The 22,833-nt window shown below is 44.5% G+C and overlaps 1 protein-coding gene across 1 annotated transcript in view; it reads right to left on the minus strand.

Moving 5' to 3' along the window:
* The window catches only part of Parp4 (poly(ADP-ribose) polymerase family member 4), a 104,667-nt gene that overhangs the window by 779 nt on the left and 81,055 nt on the right, over positions 1 to 22,833 (minus strand). Inside the window, exons 31-35 of the mRNA XM_041634155.1 lie at positions 22,675 to 22,737; positions 20,396 to 20,461; positions 16,239 to 17,531; positions 11,195 to 11,294; positions 4,654 to 4,786 (exon numbers count right to left, since the gene is read on the minus strand). Of these exons, the coding sequence (XP_041490089.1) occupies positions 4,654 to 4,786; positions 11,195 to 11,294; positions 16,239 to 17,531; positions 20,396 to 20,461; positions 22,675 to 22,737 (1,655 nt within the window). The remainder of the gene's footprint in view (positions 1 to 4,653; positions 4,787 to 11,194; positions 11,295 to 16,238; positions 17,532 to 20,395; positions 20,462 to 22,674; positions 22,738 to 22,833) is intronic.

The raw sequence follows: 22,833 nt of genomic DNA on the forward strand, positions 1-22,833 counted from the left end.
AAAGGCAATGTGGTTCCAAATCTATAACACTGTATTGGATGAAATGATGGTCAAAAATGAAGATATTTAATAAAGGCAATTCTTGAAATCTGCACCAAGTTCTCATTTCTACATGACTTGCCTGCCTCTCTTTCCAGCTCTCACTGTGCGCACAGCTGCAGCTTTTTCTTGCCTTTTTGTTTCCTGTTGTTCCTTTTCAGTGTCCCCGAGGCCCCTGTTTCAATGTTCATTCACTGTCTGGGAATTTTCAACTTGTTCCAGATACTTGAAGAACACCTGAGAGTCATCTGTACAGAGCTACGTCCCCAGCCCTTACACCAAATTTTTACAGTGTTAATATTGTGTATGGTGTGGATGTGTGGGAAAGCCTGTGTAAGAAAGCTGTGAATGAATTGGGCAGCACGTAGAAAGCTCTTCCCACAAAGCGGCTGGGCTGAATAGTTTTACTTCAACTTGACATAAGCTAAAGTCATCTCTGAGAGGAGGGGACGGTAATTTTAAAAATGCCCCCTTAAGATCAAGGTGTAGGCAAGCATGTAGGGTATTTTTAAAATGAGTGATTGGAGGGCCCAGCCCATTGTGGGCGTGGCCATCCCTGGGCTGGTGGCCCATAAGAGCACAGGGAGCGAGCCATGAAGAGCAAGCCAGTAAGTAGCATCCTCTATGGCCTCTGTAATCAGCTTCTGCCTCCAGATTCCTGCCCTGCTTGAGTTCCTGCCCCACCTCCTCCTCTGATGAACTGTGATGTGGAAATGTAAGCCAAATAAATCTTTCCTACCCAAATGGCTTCGCTCATGGTGTTTCATCACAGCAACAGTGAACCTAGCTAAGACAGGAGCCTTCTTGAAAGTGTGTTCGAGGCCAGCCTGGTCTACAAGAGCTAGTTCCAGGAAAGAAGCCCTGTTTCAAAAAACCAAAAAAAAAAAAAAAAAAAAAAAAGCAAGGACGTGAAAAGAATGTCCTACGTGTCCACATGATCTCTCTGAGAAAGGCAAAGGCCTGGGAGGAATAGTCTTGGCTCTTTACACTTGACCAAAGGTGATGAGATAGCACACCAGAAACATTCACTGATGTATTTGCTCAAACTAACTGCAAACATTACCATGTTTTGTTAACTTTAATAATAAAAATGAGATAAAAATGAGAAGTGTATTGTTTGGATTACTGGATTACTCTTTCTTCTTCTTCTCCTTCTTCTTCGTTTTTGGTTTTGGATTTTTTTTTTCAGGGGTTCTTTGTGTAGCCCTGGCAGTCCTGGAACTCACTGTGAAGATCAGGCTGGCCTCGAACTCACAGAGAGCTACCTGCCTTGGCCTCCTGAGTGCTGGGATTGAAGGTGTGTGCCACCATCGTCCAACTTGTTTATTACATTACCTTTGAATCCAAATGCCTGGTACCCTACACAGGTCTTGGAATATCCTTCAATCCTCAGAGATTTGGCCTTGCTGGCCACTGGGCAGGTCGGGGTGTGTGTTTGTGTGTGCGTGCGCGGGCACGTGTGTGCAAGTGTGTGTGTGTATGTGCGTGGGCACGTGTGTGCACGTGTGTGTGTGCGCATGTGTGCGCGTGTGTGTGCGCGCGTGTGTGTGTGTGTGTGTTAGAAATGCAATAAGATGCAAGTGCACACATGGCCACGCTTGAGTATGGACAGACAGTTCTCTCCTTCCACCATGTGGATACTGGGGATTGAACTCAGGTCCTCAGGCTGACACAGCAAGCACTTTTACTCACTGGGCCATCGAATCTACCTTACAACAAAAATAAGAAAGATTCTATTTGGGTGTGGCTCGGTTTATAGAGACAGGAAGGTTAGAAGTGTAAGGTCATCCTCAGCTACATAGTGAGCTCAAGACCAATTTGAGATACATGAGACTTCCTTCTTAAAAAAAAAATCATAGTTGGTATAGTGGTGCACACCTTTAATCCCAGCACTCAGGAGGCAGAGGCAAGTGAGTCTCTGTGAGTTCGAGGCCAGCCTGGTCTATAGAGCTAGTTTCAGGACAGGCACCAAAGCTACAGAGAAACCCTGTCTTGAAAAAACAAAAACAAAACACCCCCCCCCCCCGCCGCCGCCCCACATAGTTGGTATAGTGGTGCATGCCTTTAATCCCAGCACTTGGGAGGCAGAGGTAGGCGGATCTCTGTAAAATCAGGGTCTGCTTGGTCTACAGAGTGAGACCCTGTCTTGAAGAAACAAATTTATTGGAGCTAGTGAGCTAGTTCATCAGGTAAAGATACTTATTGACAAGTCTAATGGCCTGAATTCAATCCCAAAAGCTATCCTCAGATTTCTACATGTATGATATGTTGCACACTCCTACACACATGCACCTAAAAATAAATCTGTTAGTTCTCTGGGGAACTAACAGATTTATTTTTATCATCTTCCTGATTATTTCTTTGGGGAAAGGGCCATTATGATATGCGATGTGGGGTGAGGAGCTGGGTTCTTGTTTCACGTGGCTGTGAGATGTTGTGAGGTGTGGAGCTGGGTTCGTGTCCCACATAGCTGTGAGATGTACAACATGGAGCTGGGTCTGGTCTCACGTGGCTGTGGGATGTATAGTGTGGAGCTGGATTTGTGTCTCATGTGGCTGTGAGGTGTTGTGTAGTGTGGAGCTGGATTTGTGTCTCACGTGGCTGTGGGGTGTATAGTGTGGAGCTGGGTCTGGTCTCACGTGGCTGTGGGGTGTATAGTGTGGAGCTGGGTCTGGTCTCACGTGGCTGTGGGATGTATAGTGTGGAGCTGGGTTTGTGTCTCACGTGGCTGTGGGGTGTATAGTGTGGAGCTGGGTTTGTGTCTCACGTGGCTGTGGGGTGTATAGTGTGGAGCTGGGTTTGTGTCTCACGTGGCTGTGGGGTGTATAGTGTGGAGCTGGGTTTGTGTCTCACGTGGCTGTGGGGTGTATAGTGTGGAGCTGGATTTGTGTCTCACGTGGCTGTGGGGTGTATAGCGTGGAGCTGGGTTCATGTCTCACGTGGCTGTGGGATGTATAGGGTGGAGCTGGGTTCATATCTCATGTGGCTGTGGGATGTATAGGGTGGAGCTGGGTTCATGTCTCACGTGGCTGTGGGATGTATAGGGTGGAGCTGGGTTCGTGTCTCACGTGGCTGTGGGATGTATAGTGTGGAGCTGGGTTCATGTCTCATGTGGCTGTGGGATGTATAGGGTGGAGCTGGGTTCGTGTCTCACGTGGCTGTGGGATGTATAGTGTGGAGCTGGGTTCATGTCTCATGTGGCTGTGGGATGTATAGGGTGGAGCTGGGTTTGTGTCTCATGTGGCTGTGGGATGTTGTACTGCATGGAGCTGGGTTTGTGTCTCACTTGGCTGTGGGATGTAGTGTGGAGCTGGGTTTGTGTCTCATGGCTGTGAGATGTTGTACAGCTTTTACTCAGGAGTCAACCAAAGCTAATTTGAACCTGCTTATCCAGGTGGTGATGGGATTGCATTTGTCATGATTGTTCAGCTCAAGCTTCTGGCTCACCCCTGAAGGGTCCAGAAAGCCCGGCTCACCCCATTCCAGTCTGTCTCTCCAAACCCCACCCACTTGAGAGTCTAACAAAGGAAAGGGGACAAAAGTCCAGTTCTTGACAACTACCGCAGCTCCCTGCCTTCTACGCCACCAGCCGCCCAAGTGGCCACCAAAGTGCTCAGCTTTTGACCACACTTGGGCACAGACTTAGATTCACCTCTCACCTACCATCTATACAATCTCCCTGTAGTCCAGGTGCACGACTTCTCTGGCTTCAACCTCTTGGACCAGTGAACCCTCCCAAGAGTTGCTCTCAATAAACCTGCTGTTACACTTTTTCAATTCTGCTTAACCTGGTTTACTGTGTCAGTGGAGAAACTAAATATCATAGGGTCAGAAAGCCTATTAAAGATAAAATATTCTTGTTTTGTTTTGTTGAGACAGAGTCTCTTTGTTATGTAGTTCTGGCTGACAGGAACTTGCCATGTAGACCAGGCTGGCCTCGACCTCACAGAAACTCATCTGTCTCTGCCTCCTCAGTGCTGAAATTAAAGGAGTGCGCCATTATGCCGGGCAGAATACTCTAATGTATTTTATCTTTTTCTTTTCTTTTTTTTCTTTCTTTCTTTCTTTCTTTTTTTTTTTTTTTTTTTTTTGGTTTTTTGAGACAGGGTTTCTCTGTAGCTTTGGAGCCTCTCCTGGAACTAGCTGTTGTAGGCCAGGCTGGATTCAAACTCACAGAGATCCGCCTGCCTCTGCCTCCCAAGCTAATGTATTTTATTTAATAGTTTGATAAGGTTTTTTTTTTTCCTTCTGTTTTTCTGTTTTGGGACAGGGCCCTACTGTGTAGCCTAGGCTAGGCTGTAAGTCAGGATTTCCATCTGTAACCTCTTCAGTGGTAAGATTACAGGAATGTGCCACCATGACCTGGTTGGTACTTTGACAACAGTGTGTATTGAGTTGCTCAGGACAGCAGAACTGAGCCCAGGTCCCTGTGCACAAGGCAAGAGCTCTACTACTGAGATACATTCCCAGATTGGCTTCATGACTTCTAAATACTTAGACCTAGGACACGTGGCTCCCATCTGGATTCGTGTGCCAGCCCACACAGTTGTTTGGAACAGGCCAATAACGATACTTTGGCTCTTTGAAAAGTTTCTTATTAGGACATTAAAGCACCTGGAGATGAAGGTGTCATCCATCTTCATCAGTGATTTGGCAACCATCCCTTCTTGTTCCAACCTGGTACGAAGAAACTGTAGTACCAGCAAGGTGGCAATTAGGTCCAGGAGACAGTCTCTTCCTTTTGTACCTAAAAAAGCAAAGATCTCCTTTACTTCATGTGGTGTTCTGAATGAGAAATGTCCCCCCAGGCTCACTCATGTGTTTGAGCACTTGACCCTCAGGTGGCGCTGCTGTTTGGGAGGTTTGGGATGGTTTAGGACAAGGGGTCTTCCTGGAGGGTCTAACACTCTAGACCATGAGCCAAGATAAACCCACAAAGTTTGTGTTGTCCTCATTCATTCACTATTTTTGTTTGCTTTTACTTTTTTTTTTCTTGAGACAGGGTTTCTCTGTGTAGCCCTGGTTGTCCTGGCACTTACTCTGTAGACCAGGCTGGCCTTGAACTCACAAAGATCTCTCTGCCTCTGCTTCCTGAATGCTAGGATTAAAGGCATGCACAACCAACGCCTGGCTAAAAATTACATGTCCAAAAAAAATAAATAAATAAATAAATAAAAATTACATGTCTATTAAACTGGATGTGCTTGCTCATGCCTATAATTCCAACACCCGGGATGCTAAGGCAGGAGGATTACCATGAGTTCAAGGCCAGCCTGAATAAATTGTACTTTCTAGAACAACAGACTTATACTACAGTTGAATCATACTACATTAACAAATTATCAAATTTGATATTCCAGAATTATGAGACAATACATTTAGGTTGTGCAAGCCAATAAAACCAACTCCATATGTTCTAAAGGTCCTTGTGACCAATCAGAACACATATGTCTATCACGTTATCCTGATGGTTCTTGGACACTGAGCTGTCCCCAGAGTCTCCAACTCCACCACTTGCTGCCTTCAATAAGTAGAGAGACATGGAGTATTATGAAGAACTTTAGGTTCTTGCTATAAATATCTTGAAGGAAACCTAAACACACAGCAGATAAACAGCAGAAATTTCTGACTATACCCATGTCAGCCAACTCATTGTGGCTATCAGTATAAGACAAACCTAAACCATATTATAAGTTAGATGTATGGCATAAGAACAGACAGGAGGACCAATGGAACCGAATAGAAGACCCGGATATCAATCCACACATCTTTGAACACCTGATCTTTGATAAAGAAGCAAAAAATATCAAATGGAAAAAAGAAAGCATATTTAACAAGTAGTGCTGGCATAACTGGATACAACATGTAGAAGAATAAAAATAGACCCATATCTATTACTATGTACAAACTCAAGTCCAAATGGATCAAAGACCTCAACATAAAGCCAGCCACACTGAACCTTATAGAAAAGAAAGTGGGAAGTACACTTGAACGCATTGGCACAGGGAACCACTTCCTAAATAGAACCCCAACAACACAGACACTGAGAGAAACAATTAATAAATGGGATCTCCTGAAACTGAAAAGCTTCTGTAAAGCAAAGGACACTGTCAACAAGACAAAACGACAGCCTACAGAATGGGAAAAGATCTTCACTAACCCCACATCAGACAGAGGTCTGATCTCCAGAATATACAAAGAACTCAAGAAATTGGACACCAAAAGATCACATAATCCAATAAAACAAAAAGGGAGTATAGACCGAAACAGAGAACTCTCAACAGAGGAATCTAAAATGGCTGAAAGACACTTAAGAAAATGTTCAACATCCTTAGTCATCAGAGAAATGCAAAACAAAACAACTCTGAGATTCTATCTTACACCTGTAAGAATGGCCAAAATCAAAAACACCAATGACAACTTATGCTGGAGAGGATGTGGGGAAAAGGGAACGTTGCTGGTGGGCGTGCAAGCTGGTACAACCCCTTTGGATGTCAGTGTGGCAATTTCTCAGAAAATTAGGAAACAACCTTCCTCAAGACCCAGTAATACCACTTTTGGGTATATATCCAAAAGATGCTCAATTGTGCCACAAGGACATGTGCTCAACTATGTTCATAGCAGCATCCTTTGTCATAGCCAGAACCTGGAAACAACCTAAATGCCCCTCAATCGAAGAATGGATATGAAAAATGTGGTACATTTACACAATGGAGTACTACACAGCAGAAAAAAATAATGACAGCTTGAATTTTGCAGGAAAATGGATGGAGCTAGAAAACATTATTTTGAGTGAGGTAACCCAGACACAGAAAGACAATTATCACATGTACTCACTCAGAGGTGGTTTTTAACCACCTATAAAACCACAATCCCAGAGAAGTTAGACAACAATGAGGACACTAAGAGAGACTTACATAGATCTAATCTACATGAGAAGTAGAAAGTATAAAAAGACAAGATCTCCTGAGTAAATTGGGAGCATGGGGACCTTGGGGGAGGATTGAAGGAGGGAGGGGAGAGGCAGGGAGGGGAGCAGAGAAAAATGTAGTGCTCAATAAATATCAATTAAAAAAAAGATTTGAGAAAGAGAAAAAAGATTGTTCCAACTATAAATGATCATTATGCCAATTAGCTGGAACAGACACTTAGACTGTTCCCACTATACAGCACCTTTCCAACAGGGCCGCCTGGCAAAAAAAAAAAAAAAAAAAAAAAGTTAGGCGTAGGTGCTACTGGTCCCTGAGCAGGGGATACAAGCAGTTGTGGGCTACCATGTGGATGCTGGGAACTGAATTCACGGACCTGAACTTACTGTAAGAGTAGTAAACACTCTTAATACGCCTAGCTGGAGACCCATCTCTTCAGCTCTGTTCACGTGTTTTTATTTTAATTTTAACTTTATTTTACATTCCATTTGCAGTTCTCCACCCCCTGTCCATTCACTTATTTTTTAATTGTGTATATGCAGTGTGTGGGGAGGGTCACATGTATGCCACTATGTGCATTTGGAGGTCAGAGGTCAACTTTTATGGAGTCATTTCCTTCCACCTGTATCACACAGGCTCCAGGAAGCATGCCACGCTTGAGCATGAAACCCCGTTAGCTACTGAGCCATCTTGCCAGCCCATGTGTTACATTTTGAGAATCATTTTCAGAACACTCATTAAAGAATACTCATTTTGGGGCTGGAGAGATGGCTCAGGGGTTAAGAGCACTGGCTGCTCTCTCAGAGGACCCAGGTTCAATTCCTAGTACCCATATGGCAGCTCACAACTGTCTGTAACTCCAGTTCCAAGGAATCTAACACATTCATATCAAATAAAGTTAAATAAATATTAAAAAAAAAGAATACTCATTTTGCCAGAGCGGTAGTGGTGGTGCACATGTTTAATCCCAGCACTAGGGAGGCAGAGGCAGGCGGATCTCTGTGAGTTCGAGATCATCCTGGTCCACAAGAGCTAGTTCCAGAACAGGCTCCAAAGCTGCAGAGAAACCCTGTCTCGGAAAAACAAAATCAAAACAAAATGAAAATGCAAGCTCATCTCATTTTAGGGCTCATTTACAACTTAGGTGGTAGAGCTTGGCTGCCCTACATGAGACCCTAGATTCAATCTCCAGTACTTTAAAGGAAACAAACTAAAACAAAATTAGATTTAGTCAATTGTGGTGGTGTACACCTATAATCCCTACATGTAGGAGGCTTCAGTTGTAGATTCTAAGTAGCCAGCCTGGGAATATAATAAGACTCTAGCTCAAAAAAAAAGAATGTTTAATAAACCCCCATCTGCTTTAATATACACTATATACATACATAAACACACACAAGTGTGTGTACACATGTAACTCGGTTGATCCGGACCTTCTCAGACCAGTGTATGAGGACTGGCCTCAAGGTACATGAAACCAAAGAAAGGCAGACAGGTCCAAGCTGCAGAGACTGTAATTCATTGCTGGATTTCCCAGCTTGGGTCAGAAGGAGAAGTGTCGTTACAGCACCGAGCAAGTGTGACTTTACCTTCATAGAATCCATTTGATTATCTTAAGCTACACCACAGAGGCAGACTCATTCTTGGAGTCTGGTTTGGCTGTTAGACTCAACAAACCACAGTGATGGGTAAAGCATATTTTTAGTATCCTGGGAAACGACGCAAGAAAAAACAATGAGAAAATCAAAACAGAAACAACAAAGAAGGAAAGCTGATAAGGGCTACTCCTGTGTGGTCTTTAGGGCTTTATCAGGGGACAGTGGGAGGTATGTCACAATCTATATACTAGTGTTGCCTTTTAAAGATTTACTTATTTCTATTTTATGTGTATGAATATTTTGCCTGCATGTATATATGTGTGTTACATGTGTGAAATGTTTTTGGAGGCCAGAAGAGGTTATTCCCCTGGAGCTAGAGTTACAGACAGGTGTGAGATGCTGTTTGGCTGCTGGGAAAAAACCCAGGTCCTTGGCAACAGCAGCTACTAGTGCTTCTAACTGCTGGGCCCCCTCTCCCTTGCTTTAATAGGGTCTTATTCTGCAGCTCAGGCTGTCTCTAACTCATGGCAATCCTCCTGCCTCAACCTCCCCAAGTGCTGGGATACAGGCATGAGCCACCATGCCTAGTTCACTCTTTTTTATCTCTGAATAAAATTTCACTGTGGATAGTTTCAAATTTTCTTTTTCCTTTTTTTGATTTTTTTATGACAGGGTTTCTCTGTGTAGTCTTGGCTATCCTAGAACTCACTCTGTAGACTAGTCTGGGTTCAAATTCAGATCCTCCTGCCTCTGCCTCCCAAGTGCTGGGACTAAAGGTGTGTGACAACACTGCCTGACTGAATTCCTTCCTCCTATGTTGATGGGCATCTAGATTAATTTCATATCTCAGATATTATGAACTGTGTCACAATAAACAAGGACAGGAAAGTGTCTCTGTGATATGCTGACTTAGCTTCCTTCAGACGTATGTCCAGGAGTGGTATAACTGGATTATATAGTAATTGCACTTTAAGGTTTTTGAGGAACCATCATATTGATTTTGACAGTGATTCACCAACAGAATATGAAGGTTTGGCCTGCTTCCATCCTCAGTATTTGTTGTTTTCTTATTTCCTTTAAAAAATATTTATTTAAATCATGTGTATATATGTGTGTGGGTTTATGCATATGAACGCTGGTGCCCTCAGAGGCCAGAAGAGGATGCTGGATCCCTTAGAACTAGAGTTAGAGTCAGAAGTGGTGGCACACACCTTTAACCCAGCACTCGGGTGGATCTCTGTGAGTTTGAGGCCAACCTTGTTTATACAGTGAGTTCCAGGGTAGCCAGGATTACAATGGAGAGCTTGTCTCAAAACCCGAAACAATGAAATAAAGAACTGAAGGTAAAGGTAGTCGCCAGCCAGTTGACAAGGGTGCTGCAAGAGCGGTTTGTCCTTTTAACTCTTGAACCATCTCTACAGCCATTGTTTCTGATGGAGTGAGGTAAAAAAATGTAGTCTGATTTATCTTTCCATGTGATGGAAGAGCCACAATCTGGAAAGTGCCAAGGTCTCAAAGTAAATCGCTAAGTGGAAGAGAATGTCCCTGTTGGCCAATAGGTACATATGTTGTGGCCAAGAATGTAATTATTGAGTGTGTTAAACTGAGCTTTTGGATAGTGTTTTTTTAATTGTTTTTATTGAACTATGTATTTTTCTCTGCTCCCCTCCCTTCCTACCCTCTTCCATGATCCCCACAGTTCCAATTTACTCAGGAGATCTTGTCTTTTTCTACTTCCCATGTAGATTGGATCCACGTATGTCTTATGGTTCTCTTTGTTGTCTAGGTTCTCTGGGACTGTGAACTGTGGGCTGGTTTTTCTTTGCTTTATTCTAAAAGCCACTTTTGAGTGAGTACATGTGATAATTGTCTTTCTGGGTCTGGGTTATCTCACTCAATATGATGTTTTCTAGCTCCATCCATTTGCCTGCAAAATTCAAGCTGTCGTTTTTTTTCTACTGTGTAGTACTCCATTGTGTAAATGTACCACATTTTCTTTATCCATTCTTTGGTCGAGGGGCATCTAGGTTGTTTCCAGGTTCTGGCTATGACAAAGGATGCTGCTATGAACATAGTTGAGCATATGTCCTTGTGGTACTATTGAGCACTGAATAGTGTTATCATTGGCATGGTCTCATTATGTAGCCCAACTATTCTCAAACTCACGCTCCACCTGGTTAGGCTACCAAACGGCAGGATTACAGGTGTGTGTCACTATTCCCAGATTCGGGGTTGTTCTTCTGCAGTAGTTGGTGCCACACACTCTAATCAAATTGCTAATAAAATACTCCCATCATTGGTAAAGTCATGACTGTTAATAAATCTGATTCTAGTAACTGAGCATGGTGGCACACACCTTTGATTCCAGCACTTGGGAAGCAGAGACATGCAGATCTCCGAGAGTTCAAAGCCAGCCTGGTCTACACAGAGAGTTCCAGGCTAGTCAGGGCTACATAGTGAGACCCTGTGTCAAAAAAGACAATTAATTCTATTCATATGGAACTTCCAAAACTATTAAATGAATGCACTAGTTTACAAAATAATTTATTACAATTAGGGGTTTGCCTGTAAGCAAGTGGAAAAGTGAAGGAACACAGTGACTTACTTAATTGAAAAACAGTGGCTTACCTAGAGATCGAATGCCTTTTTCTTCAAGAAAATTGTGTAGAATATTTACATTAAGTTTTAGTATAAATCCTAGTGATGGTGTCAGTTTCCAGAAACCATCCTGTAAAATTAAGAAAAAAATTATATTGATAATCGTAGATTCTATGTCATATAGTATTTTTCTAGCATAATTCCCTTTTCAGTATTAAATATATACCATCAGACCAAGTGTACCAGGGCCCAGGCCTTAGCACAACTGACTCCATGATGGAATTACCATCAGGCTGTAAAACTTAGCATGTAGACAGCATCACCTTCCAAAACCAAAACAAAGGCCAAATCCATCAAAGTGCATAGTTCTGGGAAAGTCTCTAATGCACCAACCTTGTTTTTTTGGCTTCTGTAGTTCTGCTTCTGGCTAACTGTCCTTGTTAACTGAAATGTTTCAACCAGACATTTTTTTTTTTTTTTTTGCCTAAAAGCTCACTCTGAGAAAGGAGTGATGTTAAACTGAGCTTGAACCCTCAGTATAGCTACCAACAAGCTAATAAAGACTTTCAGTTGGCTTAAACCTGTATCTGAGCCGGGCGGCAGTGGTGCATGCCTTTAATCCCAGCACTCAGGAGGCAGAGACAGGCAAATCTCTGTGAGTTCGAGACCAACCTGGTCTACAAGAGCTAGTTTCAGGACAGGCTCCAAAGCTACAGAGAAACCCAGTCTCAAAAAAAAAAAAAAAAAAAAAACCCAAAAACAAAACAAAACAAAAAACCAAAAACAAAACAAAACAAAAAACCAAACAAAGAAAAAAACAGCACCCTTCCACGGCCTTTGCATCAGCTCCCTTCTCCAGGTTCCTACCCTGTTTGAGTTCCTGTCCTAATTCCTTCAGTGATGAGCAGTGCTCTGAAGGTGTAAGCAAAATAACCCTTTCCTCCCCAGCTTGCTTTTGGTCATGGTGTTTCATCACAGTGATAGTGACCATCAGCAGGACACAGAGCATGCCTGTGGAGGCCAGAGGACAACTGCTGGGGACTCAGTTCTCTCTTTCCTCCTTAAATATCTGTTCACTGCTCAAACTCAGGCTGTCAGCCTTGTAGCCTTTACCTGTGAGGATCTCTCTCTGGCCTTTTAAATATTCTTAGTTTTACTTATTATAGCCAGGTGTGGTGGTGCAGAGGCAGGTGGATACCTGTGAGTTCAAGGCCATCCTTGTCTACATAGTGTGTTCTAATGTTCTAAACCAGACAGAGATACAATATGAGACCTTGTCTCAAAAACAACACAAATGGGGCTGGAGAGATGGCTCAGCAGTCAGGAGCACTGGCTGTTTTCCCAGAGGACCTGGGTTCAATTCCCAGCATCCACATGGCAGCTCACAACCATCTACAACTCCAGTTCCAGGCGATCCAATGTCCTCTTCTGTCATCCTCAGGCATCAGGCATGCACATAAATCATTTAAAAATGTTATTAATTAGTGTGTGTTTGAGGGAGGGAGAGACTATGCAGGCATGCATACAGTATAGGGGAATATGTGGGAGAGCATGCTCACTGGCTCCTAAAACTGATCGACTGAAGATGCTCTTAGGCCTGAGACTCTATCTCAACAAAACAAAGAACAAGAACAACAAATCCCAGTCGGTGGAGAGATGCTCTCTGGTTGGGAGCACTCCTGCTCTTCCAGAAGCCCTGAGTTCAGTTCCCAGTATCCATGTTGGGCTACTCATCAGTATCTGTAGCCCTATCTCCAGGGGATCAAACATACTCTTCTGTACTCCAGGACACACCCCGCCCCCATAAGCATCATACACAGAGATAAAAATAAGTCCCCCAAATCCCAAAAAATCTATTTTCCTTCTTCTGTTTCATCCAGTACTTTGTTTGTATTTTTGTTTGTTTTTTGAGACAGGGTTTCTCTATATACCCCTGGCTGTCTTAGAACTTACAATAGATTAGGTTGGCCTTGAATTTACAGAGTTCCACCTGCCTCTGCCTGCCTAGTGCAGGGTTAAAAGTGCACCACCATGCCCAGCTACCTACTTTCTTAACCAAGCACGGTGTGAAGGCTTATTATTATCGCTTTTTTTAAAAAAGATTTATTATGTATACAGTGTTCTGCCTGCAATTATGCCTTCAGGCCAGAAGAGGGCGCCCAATCTCATTAGAGATGGTTGTGAGCCACCATATGGTTGCTAGGAATTGAACTCAGGACATCAGGAAAGGCAGCCTGTACTCTCAACCTCTGAACTATTTCTCCAGCCCCTGTTGTTGTAATTATTTATTATTATTATTATTATTATTATTATTATTATTATTATTATTATTTGGTTTTTCAAGACAGGGGTTCTCAGTAGCTATGGAGCCAGTCCTGGAACTTTCTCTGTAGACCAGGCTGGCCTCAAACTCACAGAGATCATGTGCCTGTCTCTGCCTCCTGAGTGCTGGGATTAAAGGCATGTACCACAGTGGAAAGCAACTGAGGAAGACATTCACCATTGACCTCTGGCCGCTATGTGCACGTGTACACAGTTATATTCACATCCGCAAGAACACTTGCACACACAAACTCGGGTACATACACACACCACACACACAAATAACAAAAATAAAAGGAAATGAAAAGGACTACGGTTACAGCTCTGGGACAGAATGTTTGCCTACATGTGTGATGTCCATATTCAATATCAGTGCCAGAAAACAAAAACCAAGAATACATCAAGCACGGCATCTTGGATTTGTAACCCAGCACTTGGGACACTGAAGCAAGAGGACAACTGCAAGTCTGAACCCAGCCTGAGCTACGTAGGGGGTTCTAGACCAACCTGGATACACGATAAGATCCTATTTCCAGCTGGGCAGTGGTGGCACACGCCTTTAATCCCTGCACTCAGGAGGAAGAAGCAGGTGGATCTCTGTGAGTTCGAGGCCAGCCTCAAACAAACTGAGTTCCAGGATAGCTAGGGTTGTCACACAGAGAAACCCCATCTTGAAAAACCAAAACAAAAAAAAAAACAAAAAAGATCCTAATTAAAAAAAAAAATATATATATATATACATATTTTAAAAATGAAAATGAAGATTATAAGGGTCTGTCCTGTCCCTTTAAGAGACAAGCCCTGCCCTCTCCCAACCCCTCCCTTCTGCCGAGGGAAGTGGACATCCTACCTCCTCCAGCCTGAGCTCTCTCTTTTCTGCCTCTCTCCCGAAGAGGTAGCTTCTCTTCTCCTCTCCTCCCCCTCTGTCTCTCTCTCTCTGTCTCTGTCTCTCTCTCTCTGCCACTCTCTCTTTGTCCCACCTTCTCCCTCTCTCTCCCCTTTCCTCTTCCCTTCCATAACCCACTAAATAAATATCCAACCTCACTCTGCATAGCATGCCTGTCTGTCTCTGTCTCTCACCCACTGAGGCTCCTCATGGGACCGGCTGACCCACCGAGCAGCTCCCTGCCTGGGACCCACTGCCACCCCTCGGGGAACAGCATTGTTTTATTTTTACCATTATAAAGCTGCATGCCAATAATAAGGTACTTGGCAGGCAGAGGCAGGTGTGTCTTAACTTCTAGTCTAACTGGACCACACAGAACGTTCCAAGTCAGCCTGGGCTATATTGCAAGACTCTGCTTCAAAAACATTAAAACTGGAGCTGGAGAGATGGCTCAGTGGTTAAGAGCATTTACTGTTCTTGCAGAGGACCCAGGTACAGTTCCCAGAAGTTGCATCACGCTGTTCACAGCCACCTGTAAATACAGTTCCAGGGTCCAATGCCTTCTGTCCTGTACAGACATCTGCATGTACATGGTATACATAAACTAATGCAGGCAAAACATGCTATACATATAAAACTACCTTTATGTGGGTTCCAGAGATCAAACCCAGGCCATCAGGTTTGTGTGGCGAGCACTTTCCCTAATGAGCCTTCTTGCCAGCCCTCCACCACATTTCACTGTTTTTACTTTTTGTTTGTTTTTCGAGACAGGGTTTCTCTGTCTAGCTTTGGAGCCTGTTCTGGAACTCACTCTGTAGACCAGGCTGGTCTCCATTATTTTTAATTTTTATTAAACCTTTAATCCCAGCACTCGGGAGGCAGAGGCAGGCAGATCTCTGAATTTTGAGGCTATCCTGGTCTACAAAAGCTAGTTCCAGGACAGGTAGGCTGTTACACAGGGAAATTTTGTCTCGAAAAACCAAAAAAAAAAAAAAATTTTATAAATATGCTTAAGTGCCTTTTAAAAGCCCCCACTGTGTGTGGTAAATATTGCTAGTATCCCTGCTATGCTGTTGAAACAACTGGAGCCCACAAACACAACGTGGTAATGCCAGGATTTACTCTGACACTGAAGGAAGTCCTCTTTGCTTCACTAAATGCTTTCCCACCAAAACAATTACATATGTGAGCCTGGATCTCAGAGCCAGTGCTGAAGCTAGAGTTACAGGGTATTGACTGGCTTGACGAATGGAGAGCTGTGGCCCTCCACGCTACTACAGTAATAGTAGTTCACACACTAATAGAGGAAAATATTCAGAATACTCATTGCACCTATGTTTACTAGGCAGTAGGAAATTTCTGTCAACTTCAATTCCTGGCACTAGAACTTAGGGAGTAAATCCATGACCTCTTCAAGGATGCTAATTTTCTTTCTTTCTTCTTTTATTTATTTATTTATTTATTTATTTATTTATTTAAATTTATGTTATGTGCATTGGTGTGAAGGTGTCAGATCCCTCTGGAACTGGAATTACAGACAGTTGTAAACTGCCATGTGGGTGGTGGGAACTGAACACAGGTCCTCTAGGAGAGCAGCCAGTGCTCTTAATCACTGAGCCATCTCTCCAGCCCCCAGGATGCTAATTTTCAACTGACAAATATTAACAGTCGCTAACGATGAATGACAAACAGCATCCACCACCACGCAGAGTTTTAGCTCAGCTGACTACTCACTGAGAGACATTTTCTCCCATGCTGACACACACCCTGAACCACTAAGGACTGGCAATACGCTGTTCTGTGAGCAACTGCTCTCAGATGCACTGTTGTAAGCCGTGAAGCTAACTGAAGAGATAAGACGAATACCTCAGTTTGTAGGGCAAAGAGCGAAGTCCACGGTGCAGAAAAGCTTTCAGAGACCACACATCCCTCATCTTCTTCCGCGGAAGCGCTTTCGCAGAACATCCATTCCTCATCTTCCTCTGCACAAGCATCGTTTGTTGCAGAAAAGCTTCCAACGGTCACACATTCCTCATCTTCCTCTGCACAAGCGTCGTTTGTTGCATAAGTCTCTATCTTGCATGCATCATATCCCATTGCTTCATCCATTTTTGCTTCGAATGAGGCAGGCAAAACCATGTCTTGAAAACCCAGGCCTTCTAAGCCATCTGATGGCGCAGCGCTGGCAGAACGATTTAAGAGAGACTCAAAGGAGAAAGCCGATTCACCTGAATCCATTTTGGTATCTGCAATTCTGTCATCAGGTCCCCGAGGGAGGGAGGCACTTTGTGAAGGCCTCCGCGGATGCCCAGAGCTAAGAACTCTGGAGAGAGGAGGAAGGCCAAGAATTGCCTTAGACTTTAGATAAGGTGCCTTGTCGGGCCTTTGGGAAACTTTCTTTGAACTGGAGAAACCACCTGAGAAAGCAGTAACACTGCCAAAGCCCGAGAAAAGATGCCCGGGAGGAGACCCCGAATCATGGAAGATGTTGGTACCTCCTACAGGCTTAAGGCTTTGGCCAAACACAGGTGAGTTGTCTGGGATGAATTTTCTGTGAGGAGGAGGAAAATGGCTGCCAACAAGGAGAGGGGTAGGAGGAGGAAGACTAGCAACACCGGAGGGAGGGGGAGCGGGAGGAAGACAGGGGGCACTAGGGGGTGAGGGAGGGAAAGGAAGATGACAGGGGGCACCCGGGGGAGAGGGAGGGAGACGAAGACTGGCACCAGGGAGAGAGGGAGAGAGAGGAAAGTGGGTGCCACCAGGGAGAGGGGCAGCAGGAGGAAGAGCACTGGGAATGTCGCTGAGAGGAGAGAACAAAGCGGACTGGGAGCTGCAGGGAGAAAGGAAAGAAAACAGATCTGCAGCAGCAGACAAATCCATGGGAGCAGCCCCGCATGTTGCTTTAGTCGCCAACATACTTTTAAATCCCCCCTCTCTTTTCTTTGACGCCAGATGATTCACACCCAATGGCCGGCCCACACCTTCCGATTGTGAGTGGACCTTGAGAGACTCTGCTGCTGCACGAGACTGTGGCTCTGAGGTCACGCATTCAAAATCTTCAGAAACTTCGTGAAAACTTCTCCTTAGCTTTTTTTTTTGTTTTTTAGTCCAATGTAGCTGGGGCTGTTTCTCCTTCCCTTCAGAGGAGATCGAGAAGGGCTGCCCAGGTGACAAAGTTGTGCGTGTGAAGAGAAAGCAGAACAAAATAAATTAGCAAACATTCTCCCAAGTAGCTGAATGACTGGGTTGTTAGGGATCCCTCAACCCAAAAATCAACTCTGACAGGTAAGTAGGTCCAGGGAGAAGGGCTTTTAGCCAGGTGTGGTGTATTGGCTCACACCTCTAATCTTGCATTCAAGAGGCCCAGGCAAGAAGATCTTGAATTTCAAGGCCAGTCTGGGCAATAGTGAGACACCATTTCAAAATAAAAAATTAATCCAACAGCGGTAGCTCACACCTCTTATCCCAGCACTGGGGAGACCGAGGCAGGTGGATCTCTGAGCTCAAGGCCAGCCTGGTCTACAGATGAAGTTCCAGGACAGCCAGAACTACCCAGAGAAACACTGTCTCAAATAAATAAATAAATAAATAAATAAAAAATAAAAAAAAATTAAAAATAAAAAAAATACAAGAGGACTGGGGATAGGCTGGGCAGTGGTGGTGCAGGCCTTTAATCCCAGCACTTGGGAGGCAGAGGCAGGCGGATCTCTGTGAGTTCGAGGCCAGCCTGGTTTACAAGAGCTAGTTCCACGACAGGCTCCAAAGCTACAGAGAAACCCTGTCTCGAAAAACAAAAAACAAAACAAATAAAACAAACAAACAAACAAAACTTTAAACAAAAACAAAATGGAAAGAGGAGTGGGGATAATGCTCAGTGGTGGGGAATTTCCCTAGATTTATGAATGAATCTGAGTTCATTCATAAACACCACCAAAGGAATAAGAAAAAGAAATCAATAAAAAACAATATGTGGGCTGGAGAGATGGCTTGACAGCCAGAGACACTGTGGCTAAGCCTAAACTCAATTTCAGAGACACCCATGATAGAAGGAGAGAACCAGTTAGCACAAGGTATCCTCAGACCTCCATGCATCCAATCCACTGTACCTCCCCCAGCATGGCAATAAACAAACAGACAAATAAACATTATAAAAAGATCATAATGCGTATCTGGTTTCCCGTTTATTTATTTCTGATCAACTGTCCTACCACTCATCTATATCCAAGGCCTAAATGTATCTGGTGTTTGGTTGGAAGCGGCACCACAGGCCCCTGGCATCCATATATACAAGGAGTCTGAAATATTTGGCAGGGGGTCAAAGTCCCCTCCTGTGGGAGTGGCCACAGTCCAGAGCCCACTTCCAAGAAAGCCCGCCAAACGATGACCCCTCCCCGGGGAGAGTCAGTGGTCTTTTGGTTTTCCATTCCCCTCTCCGTTTCTGTGTTTTCCTGGGGTGGGGGAGGGGGCTCGGCGTTCATTAAACCTGGGCTTCTCCTAATTCGGTCTGATTTGGTCCAATTTGGATTATTTCATCGGTAGAGAGGCTTACCGGGCCCAAGGGGGAAAAAAACCTTAATATTTAGTTACTTTTACTTTTTTGAGGCATGGTCTTATGACGCAACCCAGGTTGGCCGTCAACTCCTGTCAATCCTCTTACTTCAGCCTTCTGAGGTGAGATTACAGGTGTGAGCCACCATACCACTTCTGGCTAAAAGTTTTATAATAAGCTAATACACAAAGACCAAGGGTAAAAGGCAAAACATTTGTAAGATTTGAAGAACACCAGAGCCATGGGTACTGGCCCCAGGAAAGGAATGACAGGGTAAGTTAGTAGTCTGGGATCCTACATCCCCAACTCTATTTGTAATAATATTCTTGGAAGTTGAATTCCGTCACCTGCATGTGACATGTGTGTGCACACAGGCCCGCACACACACACACGTGCGCACACACACACACATACACACACACGTGTGCACACAGGCCCGCACACACACACACACATACACACACACGTGCACACAGGCCCGCACACACACACACACATACGTGTGCACACAGGCCCGCACGCACACACACACATACACACACGTGTGCACACAGGCCCACACGCACACACACACATACACACACACGTGCACACAGGCCCGCACACACACACGTGCGCACACACACATACGTGTGCACACAGGCCCGCACGCGCACACACACGCGTGCGCACACACACACACGTGTGCACACAGGCCCGCGGGGGCGCGCGCGCACACACACACACACACACACACACACACACACACACACACACGCAGTCGTTTCTGAACAAGGCACCCAGCCACCTCAGAACTTTTCCATCCCCACCTGCACTGGCCTATACACACCCCTTTCTGGGTAACAGAAAGTTTCTCCTTCACTAACAACAATCAAATTTAGATACCTTTTGTTCAAAGTATTCCTAATGTATCTGGATAAGAGACCAGAAAGGTTAATCTTGCCTGAACTGGTTTTAGCTGCATGGGTGGTAAGGCTGATAGTGTCCTCAAAGTGAACTCGCAGGGAGAACCCTCAATTTACTAGCTTATGCCTGTGCACAGCCGGCTAGGTTTATGATTAAAATCAGAAGGGGTATGTGCAGTAGGAAAATGATTAGAGAACCACCTAAACCACCTGAAATAGCAAATCCCCTTTTCTCTAGAAGGATGCCCCGGATAATAATCTGGGCCCTTAAGCATCTTTGCTTATGTGAACTGCTATTCCCGCAAAGTGTATTCTGACCTATTCTACTGCTCTGTCTGTTTGGTTTTATTTATTTATTTGTTTGTTTATTACTTTGAGGTAGGCTCTCACCCTGTAGCCCTGACCAGCCTGGAACTTGCTACACAGAGCAGGCTGGACTCAAACTCACAGAGGTCTGCCTGTCTCTGCCTCCTGAATGCTGGGATTAAAGGCGTGCACCACTATGCCTGACTATACTGCTCTGCTTTAAACTACTGTGAAGCTGCCCTTCCAGAGGACCCAGCACCTACCTCAGGTGAGGCAAACTTGCCTAATGGAGCGCCGGCTGCAAAGTGTCTGATGTTTATTTCAGGCTCCTGCAGAGAAATACACACACATATCCATAATTAAAACTAAAATATGTGAATAAAAATATCTTATTCACATTGCACATCTTACATAAGTCCTTATTGTCAACTCTTAAACCTGGAAACACCTGGTAACAGCCCTATAATAACAGCAATTGGGATACTGAGGCAGGGCGATCTTGAGTTTGAAGCTAGCCTGGGCTACATAGGAATTTCTGGTCATCCTGGATTACACTGAGATGCTATCTCAAAGAACAACAACAAAGAGAAGGGGGGAGGGATTCTCATATTTTATTTAGGACTCTAGGAATAGAACCCAGGACTTCTCACAGGGAAGCCTGCTATTGATGAGCTACACTCTAGCCTCTTTGAGACAAGACCTTTGAAATTCTGTGTCATTTGTTATTGTGTGTGTGTGTATGTGTGTGTGTGCGCGTGCATATGAGTGCCATGTGCATGTGTGGAAGCAGGAGGACATTTGGGAATTGGCTCTCTCTTTCTACTGTGGATTCTAAAGATCAAATCAAGCTGGTCCGGCAAGCACTTTGACCTGTCGAGACATTGTCTTACTCTGTAGCCCAGAATGACATCGCTAGGATTCAGGCATTATGCTGTCCCTGTCACCAAGAGGAAGGAACCCAGGCATACCCTAGCCAGCCAATGGTTCTATGGCTGCTGTGTCTCTGCTCCGCCCACTCCAGCTCTCTTTAGGATGTTGTTCTGAAGAGGCAAGCAGGTCTTTACCTCCTCCTCCTTCTCCTTCCTTCTCCCTTTCCTTCTCTCCCCTCCTTTTTATCCTTCTCTCAATAACCTCCACACTCAAGCTCTGACTGCATGGCATATTTGTCTCCTGCCAAGGTTGTAATCACAGCAGACATAAAGCCGCATAGGTCAGCCTAGCTGGTCTTGCCTTAATCTCCTGAGTTAGGATTACAGGCATGAACCTTGTATGCCTAGTGCTATGGTTTGAACATGAAATGCCTCCCACGGAATAATGTGTTTGAACTCCTATGGTCCCCAGTTGTGGCACTGTTGGGAAGATCATGGGATTTTATGAAGTGGAGCCTTGGTGGAGGTGGTGTGGCACTAGGGTGGGCCTTGAGGGTTTCTGGACATTTCCCATTCTCTTTCAGCTTCCAGACTGCTAATGCAGTCTGTGAGGCCGTCCCCACGCCCCATGCCTTCCCTACCACAGTGAACTGTGTTTCCTCTAGAACTGTGAACCAAAATAAATCCTCTCTCCCATAAGCTGTGTTTGTCAAGGTATTTTACCACAACAGAATAAGACAGGGTCTCACTGTGTAGCCCAGGATGGCCTGGAACTCACTATGTAGACCACAAAGGCCCCAAACTCTGTAAGCTGCATGCTTCTGCCTCCCAAGTGTTAGGATTAAAGGCATTGTACCACGATGTATGGCTTTTAATTTTTTTTGTATTGTGTTTTGTTTTTTTGGAACATTCTCACTAAGTTGCCCAGGCTGGCCTTTAACTTGCTCTGTAGCCTAGGCTGGCCACAAACTTGTTGTGATATTCCTCTTCAGTAGCAGGGATTATATGCCTGGGCCATCATGCCTGCTGAGAAACTGGAATATTAAGAAAAATGAAGTTAGCTGGGCAGTGGTGGCGCACTCCTTTAATCCCAGCACTAAGGAGGCAGAGGCAGGCAGATCTTTGTGAGTTCGAGGCCAGCCTGGTCTACAAGAGCTAGTTCCAGGAAAGGCAACAAAGCAACACAAAGAAACCCTGCCTTGAAAAACCAAAACAACAACAACAACAACAAAAAGATGAAGTTTTGTGTGTGTGTGTTTTGTTTTTCAAGACAAGGTTTCTCTGTAGCTTTGGTGCCTGTCCTGGAACTTGCTCTGTAGACCAGGTTGGCCTTGAACTCACAGAGATCCGCCTGCCTCTGCCTCTTGAGTGCTGGGTTTAAAGGTGTGAGCCACCACTGCCTGGCAGACTTCTCATATATTAAAGCCTTTGGTAACATAGTAATAATTAGATTGTTATCGCAGAGTAGACAGTAAGTCAAGTGCTTTGGAGATTAGGTTGGTTTTACACTTTTATCTTACACTAGGATAAATTTCAATGAGATGGAAATTAAAATGCAAACACAGTACTAAAGAGGCGAGGAAGGAAGCTAAAGGCCTAGGAGCCAGCCAACCTAGCACGAGTGTAAAACCAACCTGGAAATTCACCATGCACAGTTCTGTTTAATGGTATACCTGTAGCGGTCTGCTGCCGTTGGTGACGTCATCCTGCTCTAGTCCCGAACACTCAGACTCTGCCTATGGTACAAAAGTAACAATATGCAAACGGATATGTTATAGCAAAGCAGGTATCCTTGAACATTCCTTTCCCCCACCCCACGCCACCTAGCTGAC

The sequence above is a fragment of the Microtus oregoni genome, unplaced genomic scaffold (assembly GCF_018167655.1).
Source record: "Microtus oregoni isolate MIOR12 unplaced genomic scaffold, Mior012 000045F_ref0000178, whole genome shotgun sequence".
Lineage (NCBI taxonomy): Eukaryota > Metazoa > Chordata > Mammalia > Rodentia > Cricetidae > Microtus > Microtus oregoni.